At 38.2% G+C, this 19,621-nt stretch overlaps 1 protein-coding gene across 1 annotated transcript in view; it reads right to left on the minus strand.

The window, feature by feature from the left end:
- Window positions 1–19,621, minus strand: part of THOC1 (THO complex subunit 1) — a 42,256-nt gene that overhangs the window by 1,223 nt on the left and 21,412 nt on the right. The window contains exons 12-19 of the mRNA XM_024757895.1: window positions 6,528–6,628; window positions 5,051–5,117; window positions 4,804–4,854; window positions 4,643–4,713; window positions 4,142–4,237; window positions 3,323–3,388; window positions 2,281–2,364; window positions 475–622 (exon numbers count right to left, since the gene is read on the minus strand). Of these exons, the coding sequence (XP_024613663.1) occupies window positions 475–622; window positions 2,281–2,364; window positions 3,323–3,388; window positions 4,142–4,237; window positions 4,643–4,713; window positions 4,804–4,854; window positions 5,051–5,117; window positions 6,528–6,628 (684 nt within the window). The remainder of the gene's footprint in view (window positions 1–474; window positions 623–2,280; window positions 2,365–3,322; window positions 3,389–4,141; window positions 4,238–4,642; window positions 4,714–4,803; window positions 4,855–5,050; window positions 5,118–6,527; window positions 6,629–19,621) is intronic.

The raw sequence follows: 19,621 nt of genomic DNA on the forward strand, positions 1-19,621 counted from the left end.
AGAAGTACGGTAAGATGACTTGCAAGTACTCAGCATATGGTAACAATGGTCTAGGGAAGACTGGGGGAGCAACCATGTCCTTAACACTTTTTTTGAGTAATTTTATTCAATTTGTGCATACAGTATAGTTATTACCATATTGTATTGGAAAAGAGTAGAAAGATAGGCCAAACTGCCTATCACACTACCCCATGGGCCCTACCTTTGATAAAATATAATGCATTGGCACACAGAAAAAATAAGTTAAAGTATAATAAGTTAATTTTTATATAAAGTTACTTTATCTATATATGTACTTCCTATAAATGTATACCCAAATGCATTTTTTTCTCATTCTAAACAAGGGGGTTTATGGATTTTTTTTTTTCCCCACATGATAAAGGCTAAATTCAGCTCTTAGCTCAAACAGCAATAGCAGTTTAAAAAAAGAAGGTAACGCGAACTAAAGGATGTAAAAATTGATGTGTTACTTACTGGTAATTCCTTGGCTAGCTTTATTACCATGTTTTCGAGATATTCTGGCAAACTTTTAAACTGCTGGTTGGTTGGCTGAAAGAAGTGAGGGCTTCTCCGTGCTAATAGTCTCAGGGCTCTCCAACCATAATTAGAATTGTTCACAGCCCTATAAAAAGAGATGTCAGTCTTGTAATTTATACTTCTTTATTTCTATATTCCCTTCTAGTTAATGTAGTTCATGAGGCAAAATTCTATACTCCCAGGTCAGTAGCTGAAGGCACCATTCTTCTCATTCTGATCACAGCCCTAAAGAACCTCTCAGTGAGCAGTTCACTTATAAACGGAAACCAACAGAGTCCAAAGAGGCAGGTTCATATGCAGCAAAGTTTTTAAATTTAAAAAGTTTACATACATTTTAAGCTAAGTCAATTAGTATGTGTCCAGGACTGGCTAGATGCTGTGTGTGCAGGACACATCATCCCCCTGGTCATTTAGAGAGAAAAATACTCATAGGTTCACTATGTTCAGTAGACTTGATATCCAAATGGGCAATGCCATCTGCAGGTGTGAGTTTCAGAATATTTTATAAACCCAACCGTTTTCATCATGTTAATTTAATTAATCTTTTTTTTAAATTTATATAACATCTAAACTTTAATTTGCTGAATATCAACCTCAGTGAATAAAAATTACTCCAAAACTAAAAGGGACACATCCAGTAGCCAACACCATAAGCAGTGATACCAAGAACAGAATCCACGAACTGTTCCTTAATATAGGTGGTACACAGTAAGGTAAGAAAAACCGGAGAAACTCTAAAGATAATGTTTTGGAAACAGACAAGCTACAGAGAATCCAGAGCACAGATCTGTTCCACTTAAGAGTTTTTGTAAGTGACTTGGAAGTCCCCACAAGTTCTTAGAGTAGCAATCTAGTTTATTAGTCACTGCTCATAAATAAGCCTCATTACCTCTGAGACAGTCTTGGCACCCGAAAAACTACCGCTAGGCAGTGCGTGGTTCAACGTGAACCATCTTATTTAATGCTCAGAATAACCCTGTGAGATGGGTACTATTACTGTTAAACAGATAACGAAACAAAGCAAAGGGTTTAAAATTAGCCCTTAGAAGCCTAGCCAGTAAGTGGCAGAGCCCCAGGACTGACCTAGGCAGGCTGATGAGAGGGCCCTTGCCCTCGGATCACGAGGCCATAATGCCTATTTAAAACCACGGGGCTGTGTGGTGTCACCTGGAAGATACAGCTAAGACTGACTCCTGAAGTTACTACAAAATTTGAGTTAGATGGACAGCCAGCAGTGGAGACTGAGACGGTGAGGCAAAGGGAAAAACAGGAGGAGAGTGCAGTTAGATGGGTGTCAAGGGAAGAAAACATTATCTAAGCAGGGAGAGATCAACTGGAGAATGCTGCTGAGAGGTCAAAAAATGATCAGAGCTATTTCAGTGGAGTGATGGGGAGACAGGCACGGGCTGACCAGAGAACAGGAGCTGAAGAAATGAAGGCAGTAATTATCAACCACTGTTGGACATACTGTGATTTGAAGGGGAACAGAGAAAAGAGGGGATAGAGGTGGGCTCAAGGGGGATTTTTCTACTTTTCTGACACAAGCGTGACTCTTAAGTCATGCTTGTTAGTCGATGGGAATGGTCACTGAAATCAAGACGTGCAGTAATGTGAAGCTGGCACATAAACTCAGCTAAAAGAAAAAGTACTATGCTCTCAACTGTCTGCCTTGATAAGCATTCTAGTATACATACAGTTCTTAAGAGAGATTAGGGAAATTAGTTCATGAGAAACATTACTTACTTGTATTCATTTTCAACCATATTTTCAGGGTCTGCCTGTTCAATGGCTTCTTCAAAGAACTCCTCCAAAGTTGGCATATATTCCCTGGGCATTAAAAAAATAACTAGTGAGGATCATGTCTGTTCTTATTTACAGTTATTACAGAATATTGGCTCTATTCCCTGTGTTGTACAAAATGGCTATATTTTCTTATTGCTACAAGTAGTACTTGTTTTTTCTAATTTGCCTGGTCCTTTTTGAGAGTGCCATGTTCCTTTTAGTTGCTTCTTCTGTCTGCTGATTCTTAGTCATGGTAGATTGTTTTCTTAAGTTTGGATGGTGAGTTTATCTTCAGACTTACCTGTAGAATCCTTGTGTGGCTTAGGTTGAAGGTGTGGCCGCCCTACCCCACCACAAGCTTTCTATCATCAGCCTGGGACTTTTTAGTTCACCCTCTTAGCTTAAGGGTCGTTCCTTTATACTGCTGGTAATATAAATATAAACTCTAAGACGGCATGACAGCAGACCTGTGGTTATAATTTCTCAGGGAATACTTTTTCCTTTTCCTCCACATCTCAGGTGGAAATGGATGAGCTCCTTGCTTCCTGTGCCAGTGAGCAAGTCCCTCCTCCTCCCGCCGTGCCCTTTTCTTTACAGATAGTGTGCACTGAGGGCCTCAGCTTTACTTGGGGGAAACTCAGTTACATATTTGTACAGCCCTAAGGCTTTACTTTCTGTCCTTTTGTGGCCGTTAAAACCCAAGTTCTCTGGTTCCCCAATGTGGGAATCACTTGCACTGCTCCCCAGCTAGAAGCAACCGCAGCATTAGTTCTTACTTTGGTTTTTAGTTCCCCCTTCTTTTGCAAATCTTTATTTCTTGTGATTTCTACAATTATTTTATCAGTACTTCTAGGTGTTTTATGGAAAGCTATATTCTACTGGGCCAAAGTCAACCACAGTAAACTTTAAAATTTCTTTTGAGCTCTGCTTATAGCTGCCAAAATTCTACTCTAGTTTAACATTTGAGAAAAGCAATACTTCATATGAAACATTTTAAACCTGCCTTGTCTCTGATTTACAGGCTTCCATATTATCAGGACAGAGATTCCAAAGCCTTGTTAACTCCTCACTGCAAAACAGACAGACACAAAGATAAATACATTTTTTTATGGACACCATTCTCTTCTACCTTAAAACTATAAAAATACTTAAATAGTGGATTTTGGGGTGGTGATGAGTTTTAATCATTTTTGGTATTTAGCAAATTTTCTATATGAGCATATATTTAATGATTTTTTTTTTCTCTTTTTTTCTTGTTGGAATAAAATTGCCTTACAATGTTGTGTTAGTTTCTGCTGTACAATGAAGTGAATCGTATATGTATACCTAGATCCCCTCCCTCTGGCTCCCCCTCCCACCGCCCCCATCCCACCCATCTAGGTCATCACAGAGCGCTGAGCTGAGCTCCCTTTAATGATAATGATAACCACTACTTTTTTCTAAAAATATTCAAGTGCAGTATAACGCAATGAATAGTTAACTAGAAGGTAAAAGAAATGAAAGGATTATAGTACCATGCAACAACTAGAAGTAAGCTGGATCAATCTAACAGCAGTTGTATTGTCTGTGACATGGAAAAAATGGCAGAACCTAGAGCCATGGATTTTGGAAGCAGGAGACAAAAAACTAAGTTTTGTCTCAATGCGTGAATCCATGATGGACCCTACAGATTGATAGGGTGTGGTTTGCTTTAGTCATCTGTGTACATACCAAACACACAAAAAACTGGAAAAACACAAAACCTTGGGAGTTCTTACAGTAATATTTTCACAATATAAAAGCCTCTATGATAACATCCCACCTATGAGACAGGTTAACCTACTTTCCCATCAGGATTTTTTTGTTGGGTCCTTTCCCTAGGAAGTCCTCTGGAGCCGTTCTCTTCCGTACTACTCTTGTCGGCTTGGTATCTGATGTTCTGTGGTGAACAAAACATACTGGAATTTCAAATGTTTAATGTAAAAGAAAATTTAGTTACTGTTTTCTTCCTAAAAAAGCTTCATATGAAAGCTTCATATTATCACACTCATCAGAGAGAAGACAAAAAGGCCACACCAGGGGACAAATTACAAGGAGTGGGTACACAGCATTTTTTTCCCAATAATTAATAACAGATCAGTTTGTTCTGAGAAGTTAATGACAAGAAATTTGAGAGAAAAATGTCAAATAGAAGTATATCAAAATGGTTGTAATTTTTATGGAATACAATTTACATTTTTTATATGAAATACATTTACACATATCTGTACATAATGTAAAATAATCATACCAGACTGTATTCTGAAAGCCTTTCTCATATTGCTTGAGAGGAGTATATATTTACCTTTCTTTCACAAAACTTGGGCAGCCTTCATTTTTCCATGAGTTCCAGTTTTCTTCAGTGTTTAATATATGCTGGGAAAAACAAAGAAATTGCATTTCCATAATGAAGACTTTGAAACTCTACTGGGTGCTAAGAAGACTATGTAAATATAAAACACATACCTCTACCATCTTTGAAAATCTTTCTCCATCAGGGGGATTTTCAGATAGTAGCTGTGATTAGAAAGAATATACTAAGCTTTCAACAACTTTCTGCATCATAGGAGTGGTTTGTAGGCAGAGAACCAAGAAGTGTTTGTGGTCTTGTACCTGAGCTTAACTTTATCCTTATTTTCCTATTTGGGGCTGAAACAGAAAATTCTAAATTTTCATTTTGTTCAATCATGGGTTTGTTGCGTGATGAACTTACTTGATAAACTGATTTTGTAGTATCTTCAATCCAGAGTGATTGCTCATCAGTTAAAACATAGTTTGAACTAGGAAACAAAGCAATAAAAGCATGCTTGAGTTACAAGAATTGTACATTCAATTTTAAGGTTTATGTACCGTCTTGAAGAAACACTGAACAAAGCAATGAATGTTTCCTAAAATAAGTTCAATGTGGGATAATAGCCTCAGAGAAAATGTTAACATACTCCTCTCCAAGATGCACATTCAAATAAGTCACACTATGTTCCTTTAAAACGCATTCAAGATACAATGAATAAAACCCCCAAAACTCTATAGAAGGCTGAAGGCAGACCCAAATTGTTAACAGCTGCCATCAATTCAGCTCTCACTATGTACTAGGTGCTCTATAGTTTATAGCCATCCAACGAATACTGATAGACGGCCATATGCCAGGATTTAAGGACTTTACATACATTATTCATTTAATTCTCAAAACAAGGACATGTGCATATATTAAACGGACTACAGAGGCTCAAGCCATAAAGCTTGCATTCAAACCCAGGTCTGCCTCCAATTTCTACTATGCTATACCAAACCTCCACAACAGATAGGATAAAAAATAGCATTTTTGAGTGTTTGCTATGTGTTATCTTAAAATTACAAGTCTGAAAGCTGAATTGCAGCTAGTGGGTAATGAAAGTGGGATTCAAAACCAGAAGGTAGAAAGCCACATTCTTTACAATACAACACTGCTCTGCAAACTTCCGATACCATCCAGTAACGGAGCTCTGCTTCAGTTTTAGGTGGGACAAGAGGGACTAGTCCGCCCTACAGGTGGACGATTCAAAACCAGAAGGTAGAAAGCCACATTCTTTACAACTAATACAACACTGCTCTGCAAACTTCCGATACCATCCAGTAACGGAGCTCTGCTTCAGTTTTAGGTGGGACAAGAGGGACTAGTCCGCCCTACAGGTGGAGGTATTCAGACTGACAGCGAAGGTTTGTCACTTTCCCACATATAAAACCTGATTAGGTTTTCTGAAATCCCAAAGAAACTAGAACTCCTCCATGCTTCAAAGGTTTACCTAATTTTTTTCAGTTCTAATGTTCTAGATAGTCCCACACCTGGAGAAAGAAGTATTATTGGCTGAGTGTGCAAATCAGGTTTGAAGAAGGTCTGAGTGAGGTGAGGAATGACGGAAATCAGGAGCAAACCTCCACCCACCAAGACAACTGAACTCCCAGGATGCCAGGCTCTCAGCAAGAAAGACACTGGCAGCAGATACAGTCAATGCCTTTTCTCTAGAACAAATAACCTTAGCATCTTGTTAAGCTAACAAAAGCCCCTGATTATCTAATATTGCTGCAAATGAAATGTTTCAGGGAGGTGAGCCTTCCACACAAAATGAGCCCGCTACATAAAAATATACATCAGTAAGCAATCATTCTCTTTGCTGCTGTTTATAAACCATTTACTACCCATATTAACTTACCTTTTAAATTTGACCTGCCCCTTGAGATACTGGAATAAAATGAGATACTGCAACAGGATGTGTCGACGAAAGTTACTGTCGCTCAGTTGTAAATCCATCAGCTACTCGAAAAACAAGCACACACACAAACCACCACATTAAATTCAAGTTCTACCTAAAGGTGCAAGTGATGCTATTACAGAAATGGAAGATTTCAATTCAAAACAACACGTGCTGAGAACTCACTGCATGTGAGGCGTTACTGTACAAGCCCCAGGACAGAGTAGCAAAGCTTCATTTAGCTTTCTTAACCATTTTATGCCATGAGGTATTTATGTTGGTGGATAGCAATGTTATACCTGTGGTCCTGAGGTCAGGATAAAAGAAATATAAAAAAGTAAAAGTATGGCTGTCACTTTCCCACATATAAAGAAATAATGGCTAAAGAAGAGGTCCCTGTGGATAAACAATACAATACTGAGGGATGTCGCTCTTTTCTGTAGTCCTAGGAAGTGCCTGCAACAGGGTGGGTGCTCAATAACAAGCAAATGAGAAGAATCAGAGGTGAAAAATCATCCATGAATTAAATGGATTGTTTTTATATTTTAGAAAAAATTGTATCACACCTGTATTATCACAGAATTTGGATTAGAAAGGACTTGAAGGTCATTTATGAGGAAGCTCTTCAACAACACTGCCACCTAGCTGGTCTTGCTGTAAGAATGACCTCAGTGATGAAGGCGTCATTCTGATTCTGTCCCACGTGCTGAGGGAAAGCTACATCTATGTCCACAAACCCTGTTTGTGCTGTTCTGCCCTCCAGACCTAAAGCAACAATGGAGGCCTCCTTTTTCTAAATGAATAACCAGTGAGACACCTGACAGCCCTAGGAACCAATTTCCAGTTCCAGGTCCCAAGTTCCTTGGGCAACGCATCACACGCTATGCTTTCATCTACTAACACAGCAGTTGGGCTGCACCCCAGAGGCCTGGAAGCCCTGTACTTGCCCAGCCTCAAGACAGCAGAGCCGGAGTCAGCAACAGAGACATCAATGGTTTAACGGACGCGGAAGCTTACATGTTTGAAAGCGAGGCCTGGAGTGACACCCCACCATGTGTCGCAGATGGTGGGCAGGACGAGGCAGCAGTCTTCCCTCCCCGGGGGGGAGGGGAGAGGTTACCAGTTGTAGCGGGAATTGATGTCATCGGTTACCAGGGAAACTAGCAGAGGCGCATGCCCCTCACTGCCCCTTAGGTAAGCTCTCCCGGTGGAGATCGTCTGACCTAAAGATTAGATCACCAGCTGGGGCCTGGGGCAGGTATGCAGAAGGGCAGTCATGTGAGCAGGGTGTGGGTGAAGCAGGCACTGGTCGGCAGGGGATGTACAGAGAGCAAAAAAACAGCCATCCTGCGTGACCTGGTCATGCCGCAGCCTAACGTTCATTAGCCATTTACTCACCAGCCACTTCTTCCACAAGGGTGGTTCTGGTTCAAGCAAATGCCAAGCCCTTTTTTCTTTTAATTTTAAACATACGATTGGCCTTCCAGTGGGGGTTCCCTCGCCTTTAGAAATGTGATTTAAGGATCTGATTCTGTTACTGTATGAACCACCCCAAATTGGCAGGCTGAATGGCACGCTCCCAATCTCCCTTTCCTCCACTCCTGGATGACTTTATATCTCCGCTTGGGCTCTCAGTTCCCTGACCTCAACTCCACTGACAGTCACAGCCCCTCTACTTTGGTCCCCAACTACCATGGCCACAGCTGGACCTGGCTGTCACTTGCAGCTGCCCCAGCTCTGAAATCACAAGAGTCTCACTTCAACCTCCTATCCTTCCCACTCAGTTGTCCCATTGTACCTAATATTTGGACTTTACTGAGACCTTAAGTTCCTTGGACCCTCTATTTTCTGGCTATCTGTAAGTCCCATCCTGTTATTACTATAATCCTATTTTAGTCTAGGTAAAGGTCAGGAAACGTTTTCTTAGAGGGCCAGAGACTAAATATTTTAGGCTATGTGAGCCAAGAGGCATATTATGGATATTATGTAAGTACTTATGTAAACATTTAAAATGTATAAAAACACAAGACAGGCAGTGGGCCACATTTGGCCTATAGTCAGCCGACCCCTGTTTTAGAGTACGTGGTCTATCTCTTCAACAACTTTCTTGCCAACTTCCTTAACACCCTCATCCCATACTTCTGTCACATCCACTGAGCAAAAGGGCAACTTGGAGCAAACCAACTGTTAGTTACCTTCTCCATCCTAACACTAAGACTTCCCATCTAGCCGCAGGTGGAACTGCTTGAAAAAAAATACACATCAGGGCTTCCCTGGTGGCGCAGTGGTTGAGAGTCCGCCTGCTGATGCAGGGGACACAGGTTCGTGCCCCGGTCCGGGAAGATCCCACATGCCGCGGAGCGTCTGGGCCCGTGAGCCATGGCCGCTAAGCCTGCGCGTCTAAAGCCTGTGCTCCACAACGGGAGAGGCCACAACGGTGAGAGGCCCGCGTACCGCAAAAAAAAAAAAAAACAGAACGAAAAAACAAATCACACAGCTACACAAATGGTACCACTGCTATGTTACTGTCTCCAACTTAGAATTCTCCCTTGTCTCTAATCAGCAATCTTTATTCTCCAAGGCTGTTCTCCCTCCTATTCTCCACAGCAACTATTTCAAATCCCTTGTACTTACCAGAACACTACTTACTACCCCACTCGCTCTCAGTAGATAATTCCCTCTACCTTCAACGAGGAGAAAAACTCATTAAAATGGAAGTTTCAACTGCACTCACATCCTCATTCGCCTCATTTCCTCTGCCACAACATCTTCAGGATCTTCGCTGAAGGTGATCCTTCTATCTGGACATCCCATCAGTTAACCACCCTGGTGCCTTATCTTCAACCCTTTCTTCTTTCCAAGCTCCTTTCCATTAGCATTTAATAACTTCTCTCAAAAAGATTCTACAGCTTCACCTTATCCTTCCTGAAGAGCAAAGCTTCTTGTAAGAACTGGCTACATTCAGTTTCCAATCCTCCCCTCAACCTGCCTCAACCAGTGGTGTTCTGGGTCACCAATCCACGGGAAGTGTTTTGCCAAGACCACCGATGACTTACTTGTTATTAAATCGAATGAGCACTCTTCACAGTCCTCATCCTACTCAATATGCTTGGCTTCCATGGGGTCATATTTTTCTAGTTCTCCAATCTCACTGGCTACTCTTCTATCTTCTTCTCTCCTTCTCTTTTCCTTCTCCCTCAAATGCTGATTTTCTTCAGGATTTGGTTTGATGCTTTCTTTTCTTTCCAGTCTACACTCCCCTCTTTAATTACCACGTATAAGCTGATAACCAAACTATATACCAAATCTATACTCTCAACCTAGATCTCGCTCCTAATCTCCAGATCTGTGTGCTCAAGAAGCTACTACATATCTGTTTGAATGTCCCACTGACACTTGATCAGATTTCCTGTCCAAAATAAAACACACCAATTTCCTCAACAAAGTCTGCTTTTCTCCGGTGTTGGCTAATTCACCGAGAGGCTCCACCATCCATCTATTTGCCTAAACTACTCCAGGAACACTTCCTGGAAAAAGCAGCAACCATGAGCCACAGGAGCAAACCTAAAGTTGGAGTGTATAGAAGAAAGAAACAGGAGGTACAAAGACTGAGGCAAGTACAAGACTGGCCAGTTTGAAGACCCTGAGGCGTTTAGCTTACAGTGAAGACAGAAACTTCCTGGCTTGAAGAAATAGGTGCTGTTTATGAACTTTTCATCTACCCTGAGCTTTAAGCCCCCTATTCCACATTTATTTTTTATGTTGGATGATAATTTTTGATAGAAACAATGGATTGAAAACAAGAGTCAAGAAGACATTGAATCACAGGTGGGAGGGGACTAGTTTGATCATTTAAACTAACTGCATCACACTATCCTTAAGAAAATGAGGCCCTGACAAGTTAAAATGACCCCTGCAAGGTTACACAGCTAGTTAGTAAGAGGTGGGACTATCAATTGTATTCTTTCTTCAATAATATATATTTTCTAGTCCTGCTTTTCTTCAGTTATTTTTAAAATTACACCATTTACATCATGCATTGGGTCAAATATTTCTTTGCTGTCTTTGTTTTGTGAACAAAGGACCTTTTATTGTCCTTAGCTTTTACTACACCTCTTAGCTCAGGCCTCAGCCTTCCTGATTATTATTCTAAACCTAAAAAGGCTCAGGCTACTCTTCTTAGTTATTCTTATGTGCCTTTCTGTCAATAAATCGTACATACAAACAATATTCCTTTCTGCACATTTGAAACTTTTCATAATAAAAAAATTTAAAACCAAAACAATGCTCTGGAAAAATTAAACTGAAGTATGAAATCTTCCATTTCTGTTACTTTAACACAAAATGCTTAAAAAATCTTTACTAAAAAACAAAATATTAAGAGCATTCTCATTAATTAAATTCTTACTAATTTGTGATTATTAACACATCAGATGAAAATATCCAATTTTCAAATTGTGGAGTATTTTTTAAAGTTCAAAAAGGTACAGTTAATACAACATTCATGTCTCACAATCCAGTTACTTATCAAATCCTAACATTTTTACTTGTTCCACATTTCTTAAAGAAATAGAATATTATCAAAACTGTTGAAGCCCCTCTATAAGCTCCCTCCACTATGGAAAGCACTACCATGTATTCAGTGTTGCTGATTCTAATGCATATTTTACACTATTATACATATAGAGGCATCTATAAGTATCAAGGTATTTTGCATGTTTTCAAACTCTTATACTACACACATTATTCTGCAATAAGCTATCTTTCATATATTATGTTTGACATTTACACAACTTGATACATGTAGCTCGAGTTTAGGGGTTGGCAAATTTCTGTTAAGGGTCAGTAAATTACTTTAGGCTTTGTGGTCATACAGTCCTCGTCCCGACTACTTATCTCTGTTGCCATGCAGAAGCAGCCACAGACGACACGTAAAGGAGTGAGCATGGCTGTGAGCCAATAAACTCATTTACAGAAATAGGCAGTAAGTAATGTGCCAACCCCCATCCTAAGTCATCCATTTTCAGTGCTTTATAGAACTCGACGGTATAAATTTACCATAATTTACCACCCACCCAGTCTCCTGCTTATGAACATTTAGGTCGTTTCTACACTTTCACTTGCAAACACCTAAGTTACAATGAGTCATATATTTCCTTGTGCATATGTGTGATTCTCTAGGGCCCACATCTTAGAAGTTTTAACTTTGCTCTTTATTATAAAATTACTCTGCAAAGTGGCTGTATCAATTTATACTTCAACCAGCAGTGTGTTAAAGTTCTCCTTTCCCCACACTTTTGCCAATACATTTCATTTATAGTTAGGATATTTAATTTTGGTCAATTTGACGAATGTGAAGTGATTATCTCATCATTTTAATTTCTTTGGCTACTAGTGACATTTAGCATCTTTTATAAGCTCAGTAGCTATTCAGGTTTCTACATCTGTAAATCACCTGTTCATACCATCTTTCCAGTTTTCCATCTGGTTGTCTTTTTGTCAACGGTATATTTAAAATACTAATCTTCCTCAGTTCTGGAGATGGTGAATATCTTCTACTTTGTGGCTTGTCTTTTCACTTTGTCTAGTCCTAGTTCCTTTTTCTTCTTTATACCTGTACTAATACGTACTGTTTTAATTATTAGAGCTTTATAGGTCTTAGTATCTATATCTGATAGGGCAACTGTTCCTTCTTAGGAGGAAGTAGTTACTCTTGGCTTAGTTACTCCTGGCTTTTTGCTTTTCCATAAAAACTTTAAGATCAACTATTCAAGTTCCCTCAAAAAGCCTGTTTGGATTTGATTTAAAATACACTGAATTTATGGACACATTTGGGGAGAAGTTGCACTGGGTCTTCCTATCTATAAATGTAGTCATATCTCTTTATTTTTATAATTTTATCCATGGAGATTACTCATAGGTACTAGTTTTCATTGCTGTTTTAAATAACATTTTGTAACCAGTTGCTTATAGGAACACTATTGATGTTTCTTTTGTAACTTTGCTGAAGCCTCCTTAATTCAAAGTTTGTTGGTTCTCTTGGATTTTCTCTGTAGACAATTATATTGCCTTCAGTTAGAGACAGTTCAGTCTTTTCTCTCCAATACATATAACTCTCATTTCTGTTTTGTTTTCTCTTATTGAAATGTAGGTCCTCCATTACAGCATTGAACAGAAATATGGTTGGTAGATATCTGTGTCTTGGTCTTGAAATTACTGAGAATACTTTTGAAAGTTTGATCATTACATATGATGCTTTAAGTTATAGGGTTTTTGTCAATCCCCTTAATCAAGTTAGAGAAAATTCCCTTCTACTTCTGATTTGGTTTTGTAATGAGTATTAGATTGTATTGAAATAATTTTCTTGGCATCTGAGATGGTCATAGTTTTTATTTAAAAACCATTAATCTGTTAATTTCATATTAATCTTTCTGGTATTGAATCATACTTACAATCCTGGGATTATTAATATATTAATAAATATCAAGTCTATTATTTAGAGACTTAAATGATAAATATTATTAAATATTATTATAAATATTATTTAGTCTCTTTTTTATTTACTTTATTAAATTTATTTATTTATCTATTTATTTACTGGCTGCATTGGATCTTCGTTGCTGTGTGCGGGCTTCTCATTGTGGTGGCTTCTGTTTGTTGCGGAGCACAGGCTCTAGGCACGCAGGCTACAGTTGTGGCACACAGGCTCAGTAGTTGTGGCACATGGGCTCAGTAGTTGTGGCTCGCAGGCTCTAGAACGCAGGCTCAGTAGTTGTGGCGCACGGGCTTTGTTGCTCCACGGCATGTGGGATCTTCCCGGACCAGGGCTTGAACCCGTGTCCCCTGCACTGACAGGCGGATTCTTAACCACTGCGCCACCAGGGAAGCCCCTAGTCTCTATTTTTTAAAAATAGCTACTATCAATTTAAAAAATTGATTTGTGAGTTTTTACAATATATTTTTCATCTCTATTCATAAGTGAAATTGATATATATACTTTTTTTCTTGTTCTGTCCTTATTGGGGTTTTATTTAAAAGTTACATTAATCTCATATAAGGACCTTGGTTGCTTTCCCTCTATTCCTTGAAGTGCTGATAATACGTACCTAAAAAAATCTGGGACTGATGTCATTTGAAAGGTGTCACTTTGATTACTATTTCTTTAATAGTTATATGTTTATTCAGGCTTTTAATTTCTTTGTGAATCCATTTTGGTAATTAAGTTTTTCTACAGAATTACTATTTCATTAGATTTAAATATAGTCTCTTACACATTTTACTGTCTCTGTATTTCCAATTACTCCTATTTTGTTTATTGGTACCTTTTCACTTTTTTCCTTAGGCCTGTTCTACAAGAACTTCTACAAAAATTCTTTTTATAAAATTTTTCTTTTCAAAGCCTGTGGTTTTCCTGATATGTTCTATAGTTTCTTTGTTCTATTTCATTAACTTCTGCTATTATTATTACTTAGTTCTCTCTTGAGGTTTATTCCGTATCTTTTTTAGCTTCCTGAATTCTCAATTTGTCACTCTTAAATTTTTCATTAATGCATTTAAAGTGGTAATTTTTACCTCTCACTTTATTTGTGACCTACACACGTGACATAAAATACTTTGTCCTTCTTCAGAACTAGGCTCCAAATCCAGTCTACACTGGCAGGGTATTTTTTTAACCCTGTCTTTAGTCTTTCCTAAATAGCTGCTTGGCATCACCAAAGAATTTACTCTTATCTTGCTTGCATAACTATGGATTGACTCACACACAGAAGGGATTCTAAAAATAATAAAGAATGATGAGTATGCTCTAAACTTTCCAATATGTTCAATGGTATTTATGGAGCTGCCCTGTGTCAGGCCCACAGAATACAGGAGTGTCACAATAAAGAGGGCAGCTCATGCCTCCCACCTTGCAGACCATTTCAGATTGATTTTATGCATGTAAAACTTCAGTAATTGTGTTTACCTTTTCAGATGAGTGGAAGTACACCCATATGTTAAAACTGACATGAGTGTCAGCAAAAGTCTTCAAACAAACTGCAGTTTGTAAAACCCTAACGATTCATCAATGCCTTCATGCCATAGAACTGGAATTCAGCAGAGAAAGTCAAACATCAAAAGAGAATTCTGAAAAATAAACTAACCCAAGAGTTTGTATATATTTCAACTATAGTGGTTAGACACATTGCCTACAGCTCATATGACAATGAGATCTATAGTAAACAGAAGATCTGGTTTTTCTCCTTGTGAAATATTAATGGTAGGCCAACTAAATTTCTGATACTTCCCCAGTGGCCACCCAAGGGCCAACAATGATGTGCTAGATAATGTTGTTAGATTACTTCAAAGCCTGGATCAAGTGTGTCAAATATTCTAATCACAGTTGTGAGAAGCCCAACCAGTTAACTCAGATGGATGGTGTCAAGACGTAAAGTCTAACAACTGATTTACATCAAGGTTCATCAGTGGAAAACATTGCTCTGTTCTTATTGAGAACTGCTGAGTGCTTATATGATTTTTAAAGTGTAAGGCCTTCCATCTTGGACCTATAAGAAAATGTCAGCACCACCCATTTAACAGCTTTTTGCTATAACTTTTTTTTCTCTGGGGGCACAGGGATCAATGATCTAGTTTCTACTTAAATTTCTGATAAACTCCAGGAACCTCATGGTACACTCCTGGAACTATTTGGAGGGCTGGCTCTTTCTCTGGCTGCAGACAAGGAAAACTCAAGCGGTGTTCCAGAGTTGTCCAAAAACCTCCCAGACCTGTTTAAAGGGAGTCCCATATGAGACAACTGATGAAACTAAAGGAAATTCTAGGAAAGTGGTTAGCCTGCCTGTCTGTCTATAGGAGGGTCTTACTTCTGAGGTCATTTCCTAACTAGGTTGTAGTGTGTCTCATAAAAGATGAGACCTGTTTTTGCCTACACTACATAAGCACTCAGCCTTGGCTATCTCTCAAATTGATAGAGAAAGTATGAAAAATTTAAGGCTGTACTGACAGCTTCTTTCTGCCAGGAACTTTTTTTTTTTTTAAGTGACTAAAAGTTCTTATTTGAGAGCTCTTCATACAATGCAGAGTCTGGGAAGAATTGTTATTTCTCTTACCTCCATGAACAAGAATGGCCTAATGACCACACTAGTGTGTGACTGTGGGACAACCACTCTGGTAACTGATAGCTCTGGAGTATTCCCCCGGATTTTTTCATTAGGTCACTGAGTCTCAACTGTAAGGGGAAAAGGAGTCGGTATTCTGAAGAACTGGGTAACCCTGAAGCTCATACCTAGTTACTGGCTGGGCTTTTTTCTGTAAGAACTCAAAGATATAAAAATACATTCCTTTAACCATCATGCTAACACTCATGATACTTGGAATTTGTTTGAAAATGCTGGTTCTACTTTTACATGCTGCACAGTACTGAGGGAGAAATTCCTATAATAGTACAGTGCCCTTCACACACTATGATAAACTGGACAACTGGAGGTGAAATCCTCCCTTAAAATTTCTGAGTAAGACTCTGGACTATACTTAAGGAACCGGCAGTTCTCCACTAAAAATAATAATCCAGGGATTATTTTGCTACGTTAACAAGGGAACTGTATTGTTGGAAATTAGTGTTTACAATCATACCCTAGGCTTGAGTTTCTAGTGGAAACGTCCACCTTTAAGAAAGAAGGTATGATAAGTTAGAAACATATCTATTTTATCTGTAAAATCTGTGCCTACCTGAAGCTGCTACATGACTGGCCTGTCTCTAACTAGAAAGGTTATATCATCCTTCCTAAGAATGATATAAGGAAAACTCTCCTAAGAAAAAGTCTGACCACATTCATGTAAGCAAAACACAAGGGTTCTGGGTAATAACACGGCCATCAAATGAGGCTATATGCTCTATTTGAGTGATGAAAGACCTAACCTTGTAATGACAAGACCACTCTCCTAAACCTGCTCACCACTGAAACAATGGGCTATAGAATTATACTCTAAATAATTAAATGGCTTTTGATTTCACTTAAGCTAGCTCTCACTGGCAAGAAATATATCCCTGAAAAATCAGGAGTGTTTCTGTCATTTACCAAATCTACAACCAGAAGAAAGTTGAGAAGTAACATTAGATTGGCACATACTTAGGTGGGATGGCCTTTTCAGAAATCCTGGGATGTAAAACATCATGTAAGGTGTTATAGAAATGCTAGAAGGCTTCTTTTAGTGAAGCAGTAAAACTTATCAAATGGTGCTACAGGTGGTGCATTACAAATATTTTCACTTGGATGCTGAGTAATAAACATTGGAAATACATAGGAAAAATACAAAGATTGCACAGGAAGGGTTCTTTTATAGGTTGAAATTTAAGATAAAGTTACTGCTTAAGAGGCAACAAATGGAAGTGAAGATGCAAAACATCACATGCCTTACATTCTTTGCTGCAATTCTCTGTGCCTTTTTTCTTTCCCATATTGTAAAGTTTTAAGCATCTAAAACCTGCTTTTCCCTCTATCAAAACGTTACCTAATGGAATTCCAGTGCTTAACCCTGAAAGCTCATGCTGTCTGCATTGCTGGTGAAACAAAGCTCACAAAGAGTCAGTAAGGGAGACACTATTCAGGGACCAGTTCTGATAAAGTGGTGAATGGAGATCGATACAAAAGCACTGATTTTACATTCCAATGTGGAGATGTCTGAAAATGTATAATCCTGCTGCTTTCTAAAATGTCCTTGGAAATGTCAACTGTCCAAAAAAAAAAAAAAAATCTTTTAAGATATCCAGGGTTTTGAAATAGTTGTCATGTCCTGAGAAATGTGACCTTTAACTGCTAAAAGCATACAACTCTTACTGGTTGTTGTATTTTTTAACTGTTTTGCCCTGATAATATTATTTAAATTGATATCTCAAGCTTTCTGAAAGGTATATATCTTTGGGAAGCTTCTTTGTTAAATTAGAGGAGGCTTTGGAATTTTCTTCCCTTTCTACATACGGTAAAATAAAATTTTGAATTCTTTATTCAACCAAAGAATTTTATATGTCTGTTTCATTTAAATGAATAAATATATCTGGATTTTAAAAAAATCCAATGTGATAATCTCTATTAGGTAAATTAAATCAGTTTATGCAGTCATTACTGATACATTTGGACTTACCTACCCTTCTTTTTTTCCTCCCTTCCTGCCATCTGTTGGATTTATAAGGTAGTCTATATTCCTTCTTGTCCCCTTTTTTAACCCCTTGCCATTTGAGAGCTACAGGATGTTTTTCCTTTGGTGGTTTCCCTTTTAATATAATAATGTCTAAAGTTATTCAGCATTCCTTTTCTCCTCCTGAGGATTTACAAGGACTGTAGCATACACTTAAATTACTCACTAAACATGTTTTCCCCTCTGATTCTTATTGTTATCTAGTTTACATACTACATTAAAATTTTTTTAAAAATCAGTTATTATGACTTTTTTGTTTTTAGTCAATAGTAAACTGAAATATTTTTCAATTTCTGTGCTCACAATTGCTTTCTGTATTCCACTCCTTTCTTATGGATTCATTTTCCTTCTTCCTGAAGATCATCCTTTAGTAGTTTTTCACAATGATGGTCTTAAGAGTGGTATGCTTTCCTGGTCTTAGAATGAAAATGTCTTTATTTCATCTACAGTCTTGAGTGCATTTAGCTGGGTATGAAATTCTGGACTGATAGTTTTTTCTCAGAAATACTTCTCCACTGTTTTCTGGTATCTATTATTGATAACTGTTAGAAATCTGTTCCTTTCCAGTATATTTGTGTTTTTTTCCTCCCCTCTTTGGTGGCATTTAAGGTTTTCTCTCTATACCTGCAGTTATAGCATAATGTACTGAAGTATGGATTCATCTTTCTTTATCCTGCTTGGCAGTTGTAGCACACTTTTAATCTGAGAACTTGGGACTTCCTTTAGTCCTTTAGTTTCTCCAATATTCTCTCCATTTTGTTCTTTGGCAATCCTACTTAGATATATGCTAGAATTTCTCAATCTATATTCCATGGCTCTTAACTGCTTTCAGGTTGACAAAAAAAATCTGTCTCTGTGCTGTGTTCTGGGTGAACTTCTCATCATTAGTACTCTTGTCATCTATGTCCAAACTATAGTTTAATTCTATGTGCTGTGCTTTGGTTTCAATGATCATATATTTTCATTTTCAAGAATCCCTATTAGTTGTCATATTAAACTTTCCTATTTCATTTCAACTGAAATGTTTCAGTTTCACAATTTCTTACTCTCCATGGAGGCTGTACTATCAATTATCTCTTTGATTATCCAAAACATATATATTTTAAAGTCCTGGTCAGGCTATGTATCTAAAATAAACAAACATACATCCCAATAGTTGATTTTGTTGGTGATCTTTCTTAGCACTGGATTTCGGAATTTTAATTTATCAGAGAGTTTTGAATGGAAGGCTTTTGTTTTGGGATTGTTGCTTTTTGCTTCTTCTTTATCTCTGTGTATACCTTTTTCTATCTAGTAGTTTTGTACTTTCTTTCACCAGGTCCATGGGCCCAAGTCTAGAAAACAGTCTCATGATGACTTTTTGGAACAGCTGTTTCATGAGTATAGTGGGGATATCTCATATCTGGTCATAGAGCAAGCAGAGGACACAAAGTTGTGCCTTTGTTATCCCTAGACCCACAACTTGCTATGAAACCACAGCCTTTGGCAGAAGACTGGTAATATCTACCTTAGCTTCTTTTCAAAAGTGGGTTAAGTTCTACCCCAGTCTCTGGCTTCAAGCAGTGAATATGGCTCTGGCTCCTGGTCCCACATGGATCTGGTCTCACTTGTAGCCAAGCTCCTGGTTGCCACCACCTGCTTGGAATATACAGTCAGCAGGCCCAAGGCTTCATTTTCACTTATTACTTGGCAGTTCTGGTCTGTGAAGATATTTATCTTGTCTCTGGAAGCCCAGCTTTGTCTTTTTGGTTTTCTCTTTTTATATTTTACCTGTCATTGCTTTGTGTTTGGAGCAAAGGGAGTGAATCGAAACACAAACTCAATGTGCCATCTTGACTAGAAACTTGCATAATGCCTTAGCA

The sequence above is a fragment of the Neophocaena asiaeorientalis genome, unplaced genomic scaffold (genome assembly GCF_003031525.2).
Source record: "Neophocaena asiaeorientalis asiaeorientalis breed wild unplaced genomic scaffold, Neophocaena_asiaeorientalis_V1.1 scaffold142, whole genome shotgun sequence".
NCBI classification, from domain to species: Eukaryota; Metazoa; Chordata; class Mammalia; order Artiodactyla; family Phocoenidae; genus Neophocaena; species Neophocaena asiaeorientalis.